Source organism: Suillus discolor (assembly GCF_016758755.1).
Source record: "Suillus discolor strain FC423 chromosome Unknown F5147scaffold_3, whole genome shotgun sequence".
NCBI classification, from domain to species: Eukaryota; Fungi; Basidiomycota; class Agaricomycetes; order Boletales; family Suillaceae; genus Suillus; species Suillus discolor.
In genome coordinates this window covers 300810-315311 of record NW_024541250.1, presented here as the reverse complement: position 1 = coordinate 315311, position 14502 = coordinate 300810, and the positions used below count along the sequence as shown (strand labels likewise).

General features: G+C 48.2%; 6 protein-coding genes across 6 annotated transcripts; 3 read left to right on the top strand and 3 right to left on the bottom strand.

The window, feature by feature from the left end:
- Positions 1 to 298: 298 nt before the first annotated feature.
- On the top strand, positions 299 to 1927 carry F5147DRAFT_647882 (uncharacterized protein; the record flags this gene model as incomplete). The annotated part of the gene is made up of 4 exons (XM_041433249.1): positions 299 to 391; positions 453 to 626; positions 681 to 751; positions 808 to 1927. 4 exons carry the CDS (start codon positions 299 to 301, stop codon positions 1925 to 1927), a joined length of 1458 nt encoding a protein of 485 aa, XP_041298848.1.
- A 140-nt stretch (positions 1928 to 2067) lies between these two features.
- On the bottom strand, positions 2068 to 5487 carry F5147DRAFT_185783 (uncharacterized protein). The gene is made up of 7 exons (XM_041428457.1): positions 4534 to 5487; positions 4277 to 4470; positions 3490 to 4205; positions 3260 to 3437; positions 2843 to 3210; positions 2739 to 2794; positions 2068 to 2688 (listed from the first exon to the last, which is right to left on the bottom strand). Exons 1-7 carry the CDS (start codon positions 5157 to 5159, stop codon positions 2208 to 2210), a joined length of 2619 nt encoding a protein of 872 aa, XP_041298847.1. The 5' UTR covers positions 5160 to 5487; the 3' UTR covers positions 2068 to 2207.
- A 47-nt stretch (positions 5488 to 5534) lies between these two features.
- F5147DRAFT_666589 (Metallo-dependent phosphatase-like protein) lies at positions 5535 to 8375 on the bottom strand. Its single transcript, XM_041435170.1, has 16 exons — positions 7979 to 8375; positions 7838 to 7923; positions 7762 to 7780; positions 7590 to 7711; positions 7510 to 7527; positions 7444 to 7448; positions 7373 to 7388; positions 7291 to 7321; positions 7107 to 7240; positions 6949 to 7049; positions 6881 to 6893; positions 6791 to 6831; positions 6677 to 6739; positions 6604 to 6621; positions 6084 to 6554; positions 5535 to 6030 (listed from the first exon to the last, which is right to left on the bottom strand). The coding sequence occupies exons 1-16, from the start codon at positions 8221 to 8223 to the stop codon at positions 5734 to 5736; spliced, it is 1680 nt and encodes a 559-aa protein (XP_041298846.1). The 5' UTR covers positions 8224 to 8375; the 3' UTR covers positions 5535 to 5733.
- Positions 8376 to 8635: 260 nt separating this feature from the next.
- Positions 8636 to 9523, bottom strand: F5147DRAFT_666583 (uncharacterized protein). Its single transcript, XM_041435169.1, has 4 exons — positions 9381 to 9523; positions 9180 to 9329; positions 9049 to 9127; positions 8636 to 8991 (listed from the first exon to the last, which is right to left on the bottom strand). The coding sequence occupies exons 1-4, from the start codon at positions 9434 to 9436 to the stop codon at positions 8845 to 8847; spliced, it is 432 nt and encodes a 143-aa protein (XP_041298845.1). The 5' UTR covers positions 9437 to 9523; the 3' UTR covers positions 8636 to 8844.
- Positions 9524 to 9690: 167 nt separating this feature from the next.
- On the top strand, positions 9691 to 12897 carry F5147DRAFT_666564 (uncharacterized protein). The gene is made up of 15 exons (XM_041435168.1): positions 9691 to 10298; positions 10352 to 10500; positions 10559 to 10595; positions 10639 to 10693; positions 10742 to 10789; positions 10839 to 11107; positions 11170 to 11179; positions 11229 to 11333; positions 11389 to 11554; positions 11612 to 11753; positions 11804 to 12085; positions 12142 to 12226; positions 12273 to 12531; positions 12593 to 12658; positions 12710 to 12897. Exons 1-15 carry the CDS (start codon positions 9965 to 9967, stop codon positions 12824 to 12826), a joined length of 2124 nt encoding a protein of 707 aa, XP_041298844.1. The 5' UTR covers positions 9691 to 9964; the 3' UTR covers positions 12827 to 12897.
- On the top strand, positions 12898 to 14490 carry F5147DRAFT_666561 (uncharacterized protein). Its single transcript, XM_041435167.1, has 7 exons — positions 12898 to 13363; positions 13416 to 13493; positions 13541 to 13601; positions 13653 to 13741; positions 13793 to 13888; positions 13942 to 14010; positions 14059 to 14490. The coding sequence occupies exons 1-7, from the start codon at positions 13168 to 13170 to the stop codon at positions 14361 to 14363; spliced, it is 894 nt and encodes a 297-aa protein (XP_041298843.1). The 5' UTR covers positions 12898 to 13167; the 3' UTR covers positions 14364 to 14490.
- Positions 14491 to 14502: the final 12 nt, after the last annotated feature.

Below are 14502 nucleotides of genomic sequence, written 5' to 3'. Positions count from 1 at the left end.
GCACCGTCGCAAGTACTAGGTGTCAACGTGTCTCCGGAAACCGGAGTTCGAGGCGGCAATTTGACTACATAAAATAAAAACGCTCGCTCAAGTTCACACACACACAACTAGGTGCAACTTGCTCTACCCACTTGGCTTGGTCTTTCCGTTCTTACGATCTCTTCCTACTAAAATGCCCGCTCAAAAATCTAAATCGTCGGCCAGCAACGGTGCTGCTAAAATTCACAGTACCAAAGTGACACCTGACTCTACGGTTCCCTCGTCACCCGCTTTTTCTAAAACCGACCTTAGTGGGCCTATGGTCACAGGCACTGGAAAGCCAGACAAGGCTGCATTTGATGCAGAGCAAGAGAGAATCAGAACTGAAATCGATGGCTTGCAGACTAAACTTGTGCGCGCTTTACTCGATTCCCTACTCGGTGCGAGACTCATGATCACAACTCCACGCTTAGGCTGCCGTCCGGGCAAAAATATCTTCGACGAACAAGTCTGATACTGGAAACGACAAACGGGCAGCTCTTAAGGCTGAACTGGATAGCATACGCGGTCAACAGTCATCTAATAAGTTAAACCGAGGCAAGACACACGAGCAGCTCAAAACGATTCAAGATGGTATTCAGAAAAAGGTTCGCCTGGTATCGACCCACATTCACTATTTCCTGACGAAACGTGCCATGCAGATAAAGGACCTGCAAGCTGCTCGTGGCAAAACACCATTCAAAACCACAGCAGATGTCGACGCTCATATCAGGTATGCCTACTCCCTTGACAGCACACTGCCTTCTACTGATGCTTCTTGTTTCTCAGCAACTTGGAAAAACAAGTGGAGTCTGGTAGTATGAAAGTTGTGGATGAAAAGCGTGCCCTTCAGGAGATCAGCCAGACTCGTCGGACGCGTAGAATGGTCGAAAAGTTCCAGGCAGACCAAGAGTCGATTGAAGCTGACCGCCAAGAAGCCGACCGACTGAAGAAACTGCTTGATGACCCGGAGTCCAAGGAAATATCTGAGCGTTTTGATACCATCAAAGCTGAACTGGACGAACTCAAAAAGGAATCTGACGAGGCGTATGCAGGCCGAAACAAGCTTTTTGAAGAACGAGACAGTATTCAAGCACAACTAAACGCTCTCTTCAATGAGAAGCGTGAGGCAGCATATCATTTCCGGGAGGCGAATGACCGGTATTGGACCAAGGTGAACGAGGACCGCGCTCGACGTCTTGAGAAAGCTCGTGCTCAACGTGATGCAGAAGAAGCACAGAGGAAATTGGCAATCGCCGACGGTCTGCGTGAAGAAGCGTCAATGCCTGCATTCCAAACGCAGATTGAAGATTGCCAGACTCTCATTGACTTTTTCTCTGGAAAGTCCTCTGGCAATGTAGTGTCGTCATCCTCATCTGTACCAGCCAAATCCGATGTTTCTGGTGTTCCGCAGTTGGAGATTCGACAGGTGGATGCAGTTGGGGAGACCATGGTGGCACTGAAAAAGAAAGATGAAGAATCGTATTTCGTTGGGAAAGGGAAGAAAGGAAAGAAAACCCCCAAAGCCACCTCTCCAGCTGATACCAGCGCCATTCATCTACCTTACGGCCAATTATCCGCTCTACTTTCGCTATCTATACCGCCTCCGACGGACCAGGCTGATGTTCCTCGCGTTATCGAGGACCTGAAGACAAAGAAAGCCTGGTTTGAGGCTAACCAAGTTCGTCAAACAGCGGAAAACATAGCCAAAGCCGAGGCGGAGATCCGACGTCTGACGAATGGCGCCAAGCCTAATGGCAAGCGGAACGTGACCGTATCCCCACCGAACGGCGGTAGCGAGCCTCTAGAACCTGCTCTCACTCCTTCGGGTAGCGCAACTCCACGGATTGATGATGAGGTCGAGGAGAAGCTTGAGGAGGTTCAGGTTAACGACACTGAGGAGAACTAGGCACAGACTGAATCGGAACATCTTTTATACCTCACACTTATACTACCAGATCGCCTCTACTTATATCTGCAAATTATGTCCGGAGCGGGAAGGAATCAGTATTATTCAACAGAATGAAGACCTATACAATAAAAGTACGAGAAGGGGAAGATACGGAGCAAAAGTGGCAATACAGATAGGACACTGACAAGGTATGAATAAATGACGGAACAGAACATATACAATCACTGGAGATACTATCTTTGACCGAGTGGTATAATTTTCAATCGAGCTTCGGGGACTAAGGCCCAGCCTCCGTCTTGACGGACTCAGTCTCGCGATCTTGCTCGCCATTAGTACCTGAAGAGGTATTCATGCCCAAATCTTGCGTCGCAAATGACGCAACGTCGAACGTATTCCCGGGGGCATAGTCAGAGAATGAAAGGCCTGACTGGTGGACGGGAGGAATAGAATCATCCGGCTGAACTGAAGTATCCATATAATTCAAACCTCCATATGCATCTGCATTAAATCCAGAAGATGATGCGTCCAGCGCGCCGGTCGGGAATGGGTCCTGCTGTAAAGCTGCGAGCATGCTGGAGGTGGTCGGGGTATGGCTCATGACGTGTTGAGCGGAACGCGTTTCCATGGTGTTAAAACTTTCCTGGCCGGCCATGGGAGATAATGAAAAGAACTGTTGCTGCATGACTGGTTCAACGGATGCGGCCACGGAGTTGGTGGAAAGTGCCACGCTGCGCAGGACGTTCACTGCAATCCAATCACTAGGTGAAACGTTAACGACGTCTCACGAAAGGAAAATATATGGACTTACTCTAAGAACAGCTTCATGATCTGAAAGGCTCCGAAGGCTGGGTCGCTGCGAATGGTCTAGTGGCTATTGGTGAACGGAAAAAGAATGATCAGGGGAGCTCTTACCAAATCTCTCATGACCTGACTGGTCACGTAGCCCCAGCGGATCAAGACACTTCGGGAACTCATCGTGCCTCGATCATCACCAGTTCCTATCCGCTGTCCCATGAGCCTCTCACAGCATTTGTCAGCCCAAGCCATGACCTCCCTAACCGGTTCTGGAGTCTTTGCCAAGCTGTCCATCATGCCCACGAAATCGACTTCTAGAAGCTGAACAAGCTCCTCGTGACGACAATTGCAAACAAGAGCAGACTGATTGCGGACAGATTCAAAGTCCACTTTCTGCCAGGAACGACGCATCTCGGAAAGCTGCTTCTGGTTCGTCAATACGGTATTGAGGGCTTGGGTAACTTGGTATATGTCCAAGAAGCGCACTGCAGTAATATGAGCCAAGGTAGTAAAAGTGTCGAGAAAGTCACATACAAACAAGATGGCCAAACCGCGCTCCAAGTTCGACCTTGGGCTCAACAAAAGTGTTGCCATATCCCTCCAGCGCAACAAGCAGGATCTTCTCCATTTTGCTTGCCAACGTCCTAAGACTAGTCATAGCAGCGGGAGCGATCGGGGAAAGCATCTGGGACCTTAAAAACTCAAGTATTTCCTGTCGAAAAGGTCAATGAGACATGCCAGACGAGGTAACATCCTGGACGTACATCGTATAGAATTGCGTCGGCTTTGGCCATTAGACCAGCGATAGCGGGGGCATGCACTACTTCTCGATGATTCCCACTCAAGCTGGACCAGAAACTTCGGAGGTGCATCTCGAATTGGTCGAACCTGAAAGCACGAGCGCTCTCGAGGACGGCATCAAGATGGTCTTGGAACCATCCCCACACCTCACGAGCAGCGATGCTCTGTGGAGATGCAGAGTTAGATCCTATCGCCTCTTCGATGGATGGGAAATGCGGCATATGGCGGACCGACATATGCTGCTGCGATGGTACGAAAGATGCTCCAGTGCCAGGTCCAAGCGACATGGTAGATTGTGCAGCAAGGTTTGGATCCGATTGGCTGACATGTCGACGGATAGAGGCATGGCTTGGATATGTGTTGCTTCTCGCAACAGCTTGTGCCTGAGAGAGCAAGCTATTAGCAGTAGGTGTTTTGTCACTGATGTCTCCATAAGTGAGACCAGTAGCCTTGAGATCTCCAGAAAGGGTCAACGAGTTCCTCTTCGATGCACTGGATCCCTCGGAATCTTCATCTTCATCTTCGTCGGACCGTTCTTCGCCTTTATTTGGATTGTCGGAAGATTCTTGCGCGGCACGAGCGGCGTTGATGGAATGCTGGCCAGCACTATTGTTTGATTTCCGGATGTAATCCTGAAGCCATTCGGCTTCAGCCGAAGTAGCGGGACGAATGCCGCAATCTGGCCGAACGTGGCGTCAATCAGAATTCTTCCGATCACCATCAGATGTGGCACTGAAGCAGTGTACGCACAATGATATTTGCTATTTCCGCGAACACCCAAGCGCCGTGTCTTGATAGTAGGAAAACACAGACGAATAGCCTTTCCTAGTGTGGCCGTATTAATGTGAGGAATCCCGTACTGATCGCACACTCGTCTGTACGAAAAGTAGAGACCCTGGCGAGGTACATTGCCATCTGGATAAGGCGCGTAATTTGCTGTCAACCTTTGGGCGCAGCAAAATGATGAGAAGATGGGTATGTGAGTAAAAAGCACAGCATGAACTCACCAAGCCTGAACAAAAATTTGTTTAGCTCTATCAGATGCACTGGTTGTTGTTGCGACGCGGACATTGGCAGCGAGCTTTTCCAATTGATGATCAGGACCCAAAGACATCCTGCCAAAAGCGCCAGCGGTGTGGATAGTTTCTTGATTAGAGGGCAAGGTAGAGCCATGCCCATACATGCTAGGGTAGTCTGAGGGATTCCCAAGGAACATGGAAATGTCGTCTGTTTCACTGGATGAAGAGTGAACACTTTCTGAATCACGGGGGTACGGAGAAGCAGCAGCCCGGGCTCTGAGATGAGTTTGACGGATATGGCCTTTAAGCGCAGGATTAGTAATATTAGTGTTTGGAGGAGATTGACCAGGGGGAGTCATGTCGGAGGGAGGAAGTGAGAAGGAGGTGTGGCGGGTCTGATCAGCGCTCATATAAGAGAGTCGGTAGTGATCGTCCAATGAGGTAGGTAAACCTGATGACATTCTTGACATACCGCCTTGAGAAGAATGAGGACGAGAATTAGGCGAATGAGTAGAGGATGAAGAGACAGAATTTGATCTTGAATGTGGGTGATTGAGTGGTAGAAAGTCGAAAGGGATACTTGAAGACATAGTCTGCAAGTTGACGGCAGCCATATAGATATATATGAGAGTTGCTGATGAAAGGGAATAAATGAAAGTGGATGCCGATGTAGTGATCAAGGCAATAGTCGGTCCAGCCGTCGATTTTGAATGAACGACAAGAGATTTGGTTTTGTGAGACAGAAGCCGCCGCTGACTGGCAGATGGTAAGGCAGAAAAGAGAAGATTTTTAGTCGATGGGTGAGTATCTGCTCTAGTGCAAAACGAAATAGCAGACTCAAAAGGACACTAGTCTTGAGCTAGGCCAATATGAATGATAGAGAGGGAGAGCAAGTAAGCAAAAAAGATAGATTTTGCCTCCTCGAAAGACGCAGTAATAGGTTTGCAGGAACGCTGACGAGATCTTCTAGGAACTACTACAGAAATGTGGTCGGTGGTCAAGGCAACAACGCCGTTTTAGAACGGGTTAAGAATCAACAAAACTGATCAAGTAAACACAAATAATAATCCATCTCCTCTACACCGCCGCCGCGCACTTCCCACACCGCCATACCGAAAAAAATAATAATCCTCCTACATCGTATCAAAACTGATCATCAATCATACGGACAGCCCGGCCTCATCCCTTTTAAATATCTTCCCCTCCCATATACATATACTTCTTGAACCGCTTTCGGAGCTTTTTCTCCCGCGGCTTCCCCAGCTCGCAGGCTAGATCTAACCATGACGGTATCGTAAGATCACGCAGTTCATACGGTGCAAGCTCTGATTCCGTTACCCCTGCTTCGCGGAGCGACTTGGGTAAGTTTCTCAGCGGTACGGGTCCCTCCGTGAGGTGCAGGCTCGAAATCGGGAACGTTAAGTATTCCAGCTTAAACTTTGGTCCGTCTTTCTCATCGTATTTCTCAAGTTGAGGTATGTAATACTAATTTCCTCATTAACTCCAAATGAAATAAAACTTGTAGAAACATGACGCACCTGCGCATATCCCAAAGGTGTCCACAACGTATTTTGCCGCGACGGAGCGTGGCTATCAGAGCGCCAGGGACGAAGCTTGCACCTCCACGAGTCCCGATATCCCGCACCCATGCATTGGCGGCCATCGTTCCCATCATTACCATGGCGATACGGTAAATGCCTCCATCGGGAGGCTCGTTCCTTCTTTGTCATCAGGAGATACCCGTCTTCACCGACGGCGCCCACAGTCGTCGATCCCAGCCCCGAGATGTTGTAGCTGAACACTCTGAAGCTGGGTAAGTATGGATTGGGCACCAACGACGGGCTGACGGTGACTACTGCGTAGTCGTCATAATTCAAATGCTTTGACCCCTTCGCCAGGGCTTGAAAGTTGGTCATCAATGCTTCAAAGATTGTACCCTCGGAACTATGAGGCACCATCTCGTCCTTTTCGGGGCTGACATTGAGATCGGCGGCCTCGACAAAGTAGAACTACAGCCGAGTCTCGATTAGAGTCAATTAAATAAAGGGAGCCACTTACATGATCAACGTTCAAGTGCTAGACAAGCACTGTCAACCCTTTGTTCGGCGACATACTTTGAAACATTACTCACACCAAATAAACTGCCTAAAATGACATCTTGATATCTCAGGCTCAACTCCGCGTATCGGTAGTACTAAACCATACGTCAGTCACCCGTGCATGCACAGCCCACTGAAGCACTTACACACTCGGGAAAGTAGTGATAGTCAGACGGGGGAATATGTCCTGAAAATTCGGCATCAAGACAGGTATGACGTTTACATCAAAGGCATACCAGTAACCCACACCTGTCAAATCGACGCCATGTTATTTTATCACCTAAAAAGTGCCAATGCGTCATACCTGCATCTGCCGAGCCCGAAACATTTCAAGCTGTTCTTCCAGCCAGTCGAACTGCAAGTTACCGGGGTCGCTAGCATCACCGACTTGACACCCTCTCACAGCTGTCAATTTTACATGTCAAAGAGCATATTAGGCGGGTCAGGTATCAGGGACCTGACCTTTGTTATTATGGTAGAAATACATTGTGTTCAGACTAATCGCCGCAAGTGCATCGGGTATCACTTCTAGTGCATAATATGCGCCGTTTCGGAAGGAGGACTTGAACCCTGACGGAATAAATGCATCCCATATGCTGTCCAATACATCTCAGCAAATGAAAACGGGACATCAAAGAGTACGAACGACGCAAACTCATCCGTTATTTCATTAGGACCTTAACCGACGTCAGCCGAGAGTCAAATCCGTCAACACCGGTGGCACTCACCTGGAGATAAAGTATTCTGTAGTAGTGGATGTTAGAGAGACAAAGGGATCGTCAAGATAGAAACCACTTGCGTGCGCTGCCAAGCCAACGACAACTCTGAGACATTCACCACAAAAAACTCAAATATAAGCACTCACGCCAAACATCATTATTTCCTATTCATGGACGGTAGCATCGATGAATATGCAATACCGGGACTACGGCGCAAAGAACCCACCCAAACTTGGCACAACCGGTATTCCTTTCTTGAGGAATACATCTTCCATCTTCTTTGCAACGGCGCGATTAAGAGCAAATACTTCGTCAAGTGGTCGAGGTGTCTCGTGGTCCTCGTCATGTCTGGATGATCTGTCGTCAAATGGGACTCCAGGTGACTACCGGGACTCTACCTAGCATTATCACCGGTCCCTATGATACCTCAAGTTCAGCGCGGGAAAGGAAGCTTCAAACGATGAGCACGCGTACATATAACAAAGTCTATCTCAGAGCTCCAATGCTCCTCTAGATGTTCGAACGTGAAATTCGTTAATGTCCAAGGCGAGTCACAGGTGCTGCAGGAGCATTTTCGAGTTGGGATATGCGACTAAAGGAAGAACTTTGACTGACCCGAAGGGTGTCCCATAATATCCTGCCCGCTGATGATCGTCTGACGGTTCTTTTCGATGGCATTGGGACGACTGAGAGGTACCCTCTGCATAGTATGGGTCGGGATGAATATCGGTGATGTGCAGGAAACGTCCATGAAGTTTTCGATCGGATGTACTCGGAGCCGCGTGCAAGACAACTTGAGGCGGCGCGGCCAGGGCCTGGCCACACCAAAGGCCTGCTAACCACAGGGTACGTTTCTTCATATTTTTAGGGAACCAGGATCGCTCAATCGTCGAGCTTTAAAAAATGCAAGGCATATACGTGGTGATTCTCGGATCAACTTGAACAATTGACGTTGACTTGCGTTAGACGCGAATTAGATGCGAATTACATGAATCGTTCGATATTCATTGGCTATTAGTACGTTGTGTGGCGACAATGAGTCACACTTATTAAGTACGCGTGGTAATAATGTCATCGAGGACTCGCACAAGGCTTCAGCGTGGCTCAACGATATTAATGACACAACGTTTTAGATATGGGTGCACTGAGAATAACTTGTATGCCACGTGCTTGAGCGCTTGACTCGACCTACTAGTACAAGTGTGATTGAGTTCAAGAGCTACCATGGACCGTGACCCACATCATCAATCAGAATCACACTACATCTCAGGTGCTTGCAATTAATATGTTGGCGATTCCGTAGAGTACTAATCATCCATCTATCTATCAAAATACAAAGGTAAAAGCCTAATGTCTACAATAATTTTGCGTTCCAAAGAATGTTGCTGCGATGATACTACATGGTGCATATTTACACCGCAATGATGGCGACAAGGAATGAATGAATGCCCATACACAAACGTCTACGTGGGTGAGGTGAGTTAAACTTTTATTCCAGAAGTAGTGTGGGTCATATCCACAGTCACGGGGGAGGGAGCAGTGTTGAGCCTGTGCCAGGCGAGTAATCTCCTCGCGTTGTCTTCTGTGTTAAGAACACTGCGGATAGACTGCTCTGCAAAATGACAAGTCTTATGACCAGTTCAAACTTCAGCGAGCGAACGATGAAACGAGAGGAAACACCATACCCTGCTGTATCCCCCGGCTTTTAGTGTTTGACGAGATCTTGATATTGAATTATGGATCGAGTCGTATGCGTGTCGACGTCTGTGTCGGTGTTAGCACTGCTGTGGCCGATATCACACGTGAAAATACACACAGGACTCGTTCCAGCTCGCTCGGAAAACGAGGGGGGATGAAAAGATCCTCTCCAGATAAATAACGGTCGAACGCGTGATACGAAGCACAGTAGGCGACAAGAGACTCGTCAAATGAAGGGCGACTGATGTCCCAGTCTAACCAGTCCTCGCTGGAATTTCAAGTCAAAAGGTGGACTTTGTGACGATGCAATACCGCGTACCTGAGCTTGGAGTGTGCCATTGCTTCTGTGCTATGTGGGGCAAGAAAGTTATTCATGGCCGTAATCTCTGGACAGGAATCAGGCTGATGTTGACGTTGAACAATGAGGAAGAAGTCGGATAGCTCCTGACGCACCCACGTAGCACCGACTTAACCTTGTACTTATAGGGGTTAAACTGCCTCCTCAGGATGACACCATAATTATTTTTTTTACCCGAAACACTTAATTATTATGTAACTGATATCGCCTGATTTGTTTATCGTTATCACACACTGCTTGGCAATAGAAGGATGGCGCATCATGCGCTTGTGCACTGCAGTACACAGGCTTTCTTCTGCATCAAAAACAGCTTTAATGTTCTACTAGTACTAGCACTGGTTCAGTCTGCGTTTTGGTTGCCTGCGATTTTTCTCCTTTCAAGAATTTACTTTTGGAATAATAATTTTCTATACGAGATAGGTTCGTGTTTCGGTTCCGAAGACGACGCAATATCAAACGCCGAGCTTGTGCACCGGACCCTCCCGGATCTTGTGACAGTCTTACCAAAAGCTTGGCTGTCCTTTGGATTCTTGGAAGTGTCTGACATGAATACCGAATCCCCTAGCGCGCCTCTACTTTTCGTGCCTCCCGATGCTACATCCTCGCGTTGCGTTGCGTTCCTCACGAATGTCAATAAGAAATACGGACTTGCGCTAGATTCGTACTTTGACCTCTACCGATGGTCTACCGGTCATATCGATTCATTCTGGGACACTGTATGGGATGAAGTCGCTATCATCGGCTATAAAGGGCAACATGTCGTCGATAATAATGCTTTCCCAGCAGCAAACCCACCATGGTTCAGCGAAGCGAGGATCAACTGGGCTGAGAACATGCTGACATGTCGTTCGCCAGATAAATTCGCGCTTATACAAGCAAGTACGTTGATACAGCCATATTCGTTGATTTACGCGATAATCATGGCCGATTAGCTGAGCCCACCCCCGAGTGCCCAAATCCTCCTCATCGGCGTGTCACATATGCCGACCTTTACGCGATGGTTGCTGACCTGGTTTCAGCGTTGCTAACGCTCGATTTGAAGCCCGGGGATCGAGTAGCTTCGTACTCCTCGAATTGTATTGTACGTCACTGCCAGCTAAAGGTGCACTGCCCACTCTTAACTTTACGCCCTCTGTTAGGAAAATGTCATCGCCTGTCTAGCTGCCACCGCCATAGGTAGACCATTTCTGCCACTGCTGCTTTTTGCTAACCATTGTAGGGTGCATCTGGGTCAGCGCAGCAGCAGACTTCGGGACTCAGGGAGTATTAGAGCGGTGCGCGAATTTATCGAAATGCTGTCGCACACACTTGATAATTTGTAGATTTGAGCAAGTACAGCCTCGAGTGATTTTCGCGGTCGATACCGTCGTGTACGTCGCTCCCCTAGTAAATTAGGGTTTGGTTGTTCAAGTCATGCAGGTACAACGGAAAAGTACACCATCATCTGCCAAAGCTACAATCTCTTCTTTCTGGACTCTCCGAGCGATGCTCGCTGAACCCAGTCGTGATTGTCATTCAGTCAGCAAGGAACGCATCCGCGTGGGACGACACCAACTGGGTCTCATGGGACTCGTTCATTTCGAAGGGCAAGTCCAGCTGTTTGGGCCGCACTGCAGAAGGAGAAATCGAGTGGTGTCGTCAAAGCTTCGATTGGCCGCTGTGGATACTTTTTAGTTCGGGCACAACAGGTGTGTAGCCCTACATACCCGTACTCTAACGCAGTAACACTGAACTCGGTTGGTTCCCGCAGGTCGCCCCAAGTATGTTACTGTAGTCAGCAAACCTGTTAAATCATACTGATTTTTGCAGACCAATTGTGCACCGGGCTGGTGGAATGTTGTTACAAGCAAAGAAAGAATTTGTAATCTGTGCAGACCTCCGCCCTGAAGACGTCTTTTTCTATTATACCACGACGTAAGTTGTTCGTTTCACTCCCAAACCGTCTGCATATTAACTTGTTGTATTGTAGAGGATGGATGATGTGGAATTTCCTAGTGAGCGGTCTCAGCATCGGATGTGCGCTAGTACTCTACGATGGAAGTCCTCTAAGGGACCCCTCTTATCTGTGGCATCTTGTGGATGAACTGCAAATATCCATTTTCGGAACGAGTGCGAAATATCTTGATCAGTTATCGGTGAGCAGCCACCCTAACTATGGCAATTATTGAGTACCAATGCTTGAATGACAACAGCGGATAGGCTACAGGCCTCGTGACCATCACGACCTGACTTGCTTGAGGCATATTTACTCGACTGGTTCGCCATTAGCCCATGCGCTCTTCGACTACGTGTATGAACGTATTCACCCCAACGTACTTCTCGCGTCTATAACAGGTATGATCTACAAAGTTATTTTTGTCATGTACCCTGAACTGTTCTTTCAGGAGGCACAGACATCTGCTCACTCTTTGCCGGGATGTGTTCTGCGCTGCCGGTACATCGTGGGGAAATCCAATGTCGTATGCTGGGAATGGCAATCGAAACTTTTACTCATGACGGGCACAATTGTCAAGCTGGCGAGGCTGGCGAGTTGGTATGCGTTAGACCATTTCCATGTATGCCCATCGGATTTTGGCCCCTCGCTGGTTTCGGGACGGACGAGAGTGTCAAGGCTGCAGCAAAGAGATTTCGTCTATCCTATTTTGCTGAATACAAGGACGTATGGTGTACGCGCCCCGTATCATAAGATTGCGCCTCCCCTTACTAACTTGATTTGGATTAGATCACGGAGACCACGTGCTGATCACACCTTCTCAGCATGGAAATGGAGGTGGACTCATCATGCTAGGAAGAAGTGATGGGGTCCTGTGAGTATACTACTTTCACACTCCTTTCGTTCTGATCATTTCATAGAAATCCTGGAGGGATCCGATTCGGATCATCTGAAATATACAACGTCCTTGAAATGTGCTTCTCGTTTTCTGAAGAGCGGAACGCGAACGACACAATTGAGGATGCATTGGTTGTGGCGCAGTCCATTGAAGACGGCACAGATGAGCGCGTGATTCTGTTCGTTAAGCTATATGGCAAGCGGACGCTATCAATAGAAATGGAGCAGAAGATTAGATCGGAAATAAGATCACGACGGAGCCCACGCCATGTTCCTGCTCGAGTGTGTTCCATTTTTATCAGTCCCCCGGAACGTTGACTGACTATCCGCGGGGGCTTAATAGATAATCCAGGTCGACGATATCCCTTATACCTTGAACGGGAAGCGCGTTGAAATTCCAGTTAAAAAGGTATTGCTCTTATGATTTGATGAAGGATTCGTGGTAATGAAAATTGGCCAGATCATCAATGGAGCCCAAATTTCGAGTGTGAATTCTGCTACACTGCGAAATCCTGAATGTCTGGCTCAGTTTGCAAGCATCGGAGAGATGCTCCGAAATGAGATATCGAAACGTTGATCTTGACATGTTTGTACGTTGTTTGTAGCGTAGAAAAGGAAAATTCACTTGCGGGCGTTTCTACTTACTATGTCAAGTGATCTGCCTCGAGGCGTTTACGTGGATTGGTACCTGTCTTCCACAATATTGCTTAGAAGGCCGAGATTTTTTCGGTCGTTAAAAGAATGGCTGGCTTTCCTGCTGCGTTTGAGCGGACGCACGACTCGTGTTTCCCCCGGATTCCTGATCGTCGAGGTCTGCCACGCCTTGAATTGCACGGTACACGCCACGCCGTCACAAGTTAGATTTACGAGAATCAAACGCCCCTCCACCTCGTGTACGCATACTTTCCGTACTATATCATGAGGCCCGCACGTCCACTTCCCCTGAATTGCCAACATCAGTCCACCCGCCAGCATAACCAGCCTCCTCAGCATCACTATACTCGGGAACGCCAAACGTCCCGTCGCAAGCGACTCCCTACACTCTCTATCTCAAGAATATTCACGGGGAAAGCGATGCCATCAAAATTTAACATCTTTAGAACTTGTATTTACGGTTAGCACTCATATTCATGGGGTCTATTACGGCCTTGCTCACTAGACGGCAGGCGTAGTCTTTATTTGGACAGTGATCTGCCTGGCTATTGCAGCTCACTTCCAGAGTCTACTGGTCATCACAGATCTCAGTAAGTTTGCTGCATATTTCCATAGATCGTAACTTACGCGAAGGCAGCTCGTTTCGTTCCTTTCACCATTTTCGTATGTAGTGCCAGCATGCTCATTCTCATCATTTTGTGAGTTGATGTAAAATTCACACGGCGCGTCGGCATTGACTGGGACTACAGGCTTGGATGTAGCATGGTTCGGACCAGCAATCCGATCTCCACGAGAATCGAACTCGGATGCCTCGGACTGCTTGGGACTTTCTGGCTTGGTACGCGGATCACGGGCTTAATGGCGGTTGCACGCTGATTGACCGGTCCAGCTTTGGGTGCCTTCCTAGCAAGCTCTGACTCGGAGAACGCCAACGTAGAATGCTATTCATCCGATGCAGAGACCTCTCCCATCGATGTTCCTGGGTGTAAGTTACAAGAGTATGTCCGTTCATAGAGAAGTCTGACATTCGTCCCCAAGTCTCTACAGAGACATACCAGGCTCAGTATCGGGTCCTAGAGGCATTCTCACTTTTCAATCTTATTCTCAGTAAGTGATTTGAATCCATATCTTGGAGCATATCACGAGCTACCACAGTATTGGCGTTTTTGTTGTTCTTGCTGGCGCTCGCGGTAAAACATCATTTCCGCGTCAACCGCAATGTGTGGTACATTGCGGTCACTGAATACCCGTGGTTCGGAAAGACTAGTATGTCCAAGTTACCAGCACCCGTTAGTAGTCGGTCACGATCAAGAGGCAAGACCTACGATGAGAAAGCCTCAGCACCCTGGGAGAATGAGACAAGACGCGGGGACTCACGTTACCCCGGATGGTCAGCTCAAGTCCCAGCACCGACACGCACGTCGGACAAGTATAAGAGGAATGCGTCACCCAGGCGGTGACCGCTGTATACGTTTCACAATTGGGTTTTATTGGCATAGACTGTCATGATCTGCGTTTACTTGGGAAAACTAATAAATACAGTTTGTACTATAGCACGGGACTGTCAATATCATGATATTCTCTTGATTCTTGAATGAT

Coding starts and splice junctions, on each gene's coding strand:
- F5147DRAFT_666561 (XM_041435167.1), top strand. CDS start 13,168: ATGAGGCCCGCACGTCCACTTCCCCTGAATTGCCAACATCAGTCCACC. Junction 13,494..13,540: donor ACTGGTCATCACAGATCTCA/GTAAGTTTGCTG, acceptor ACGCGAAGGCAG/CTCGTTTCGTTCCTTTCACC. Junction 13,889..13,941: donor TCCCATCGATGTTCCTGGGT/GTAAGTTACAAG, acceptor TTCGTCCCCAAG/TCTCTACAGAGACATACCAG.
- F5147DRAFT_666589 (XM_041435170.1), bottom strand. CDS start 8,223: ATGAAGAAACGTACCCTGTGGTTAGCAGGCCTTTGGTGTGGCCAGGCC. Junction 7,241..7,290: donor ATAACGGATGAGTTTGCGTC/GTTCGTACTCTT, acceptor TGTATTGGACAG/CATATGGGATGCATTTATTC. Junction 6,740..6,790: donor ATCACTACTTTCCCGAGTGT/GTAAGTGCTTCA, acceptor CGTATGGTTTAG/TACTACCGATACGCGGAGTT.
- F5147DRAFT_666564 (XM_041435168.1), top strand. CDS start 9,965: ATGAATACCGAATCCCCTAGCGCGCCTCTACTTTTCGTGCCTCCCGAT. Junction 10,299..10,351: donor ATTCGCGCTTATACAAGCAA/GTACGTTGATAC, acceptor ATGGCCGATTAG/CTGAGCCCACCCCCGAGTGC. Junction 12,227..12,272: donor GGAAGAAGTGATGGGGTCCT/GTGAGTATACTA, acceptor ATCATTTCATAG/AAATCCTGGAGGGATCCGAT.
- F5147DRAFT_666583 (XM_041435169.1), bottom strand. CDS start 9,436: ATGAATAACTTTCTTGCCCCACATAGCACAGAAGCAATGGCACACTCC. Junction 9,330..9,380: donor ATGGCACACTCCAAGCTCAG/GTACGCGGTATT, acceptor TTGAAATTCCAG/CGAGGACTGGTTAGACTGGG. Junction 9,128..9,179: donor AGCGAGCTGGAACGAGTCCT/GTGTGTATTTTC, acceptor ACACCGACACAG/ACGTCGACACGCATACGACT.
- F5147DRAFT_185783 (XM_041428457.1), bottom strand. CDS start 5,159: ATGGCTGCCGTCAACTTGCAGACTATGTCTTCAAGTATCCCTTTCGAC. Junction 3,438..3,489: donor CCGACGCAATTCTATACGAT/GTACGTCCAGGA, acceptor CCTTTTCGACAG/GAAATACTTGAGTTTTTAAG. Junction 2,689..2,738: donor ATCATGAAGCTGTTCTTAGA/GTAAGTCCATAT, acceptor CGTTTCACCTAG/TGATTGGATTGCAGTGAACG.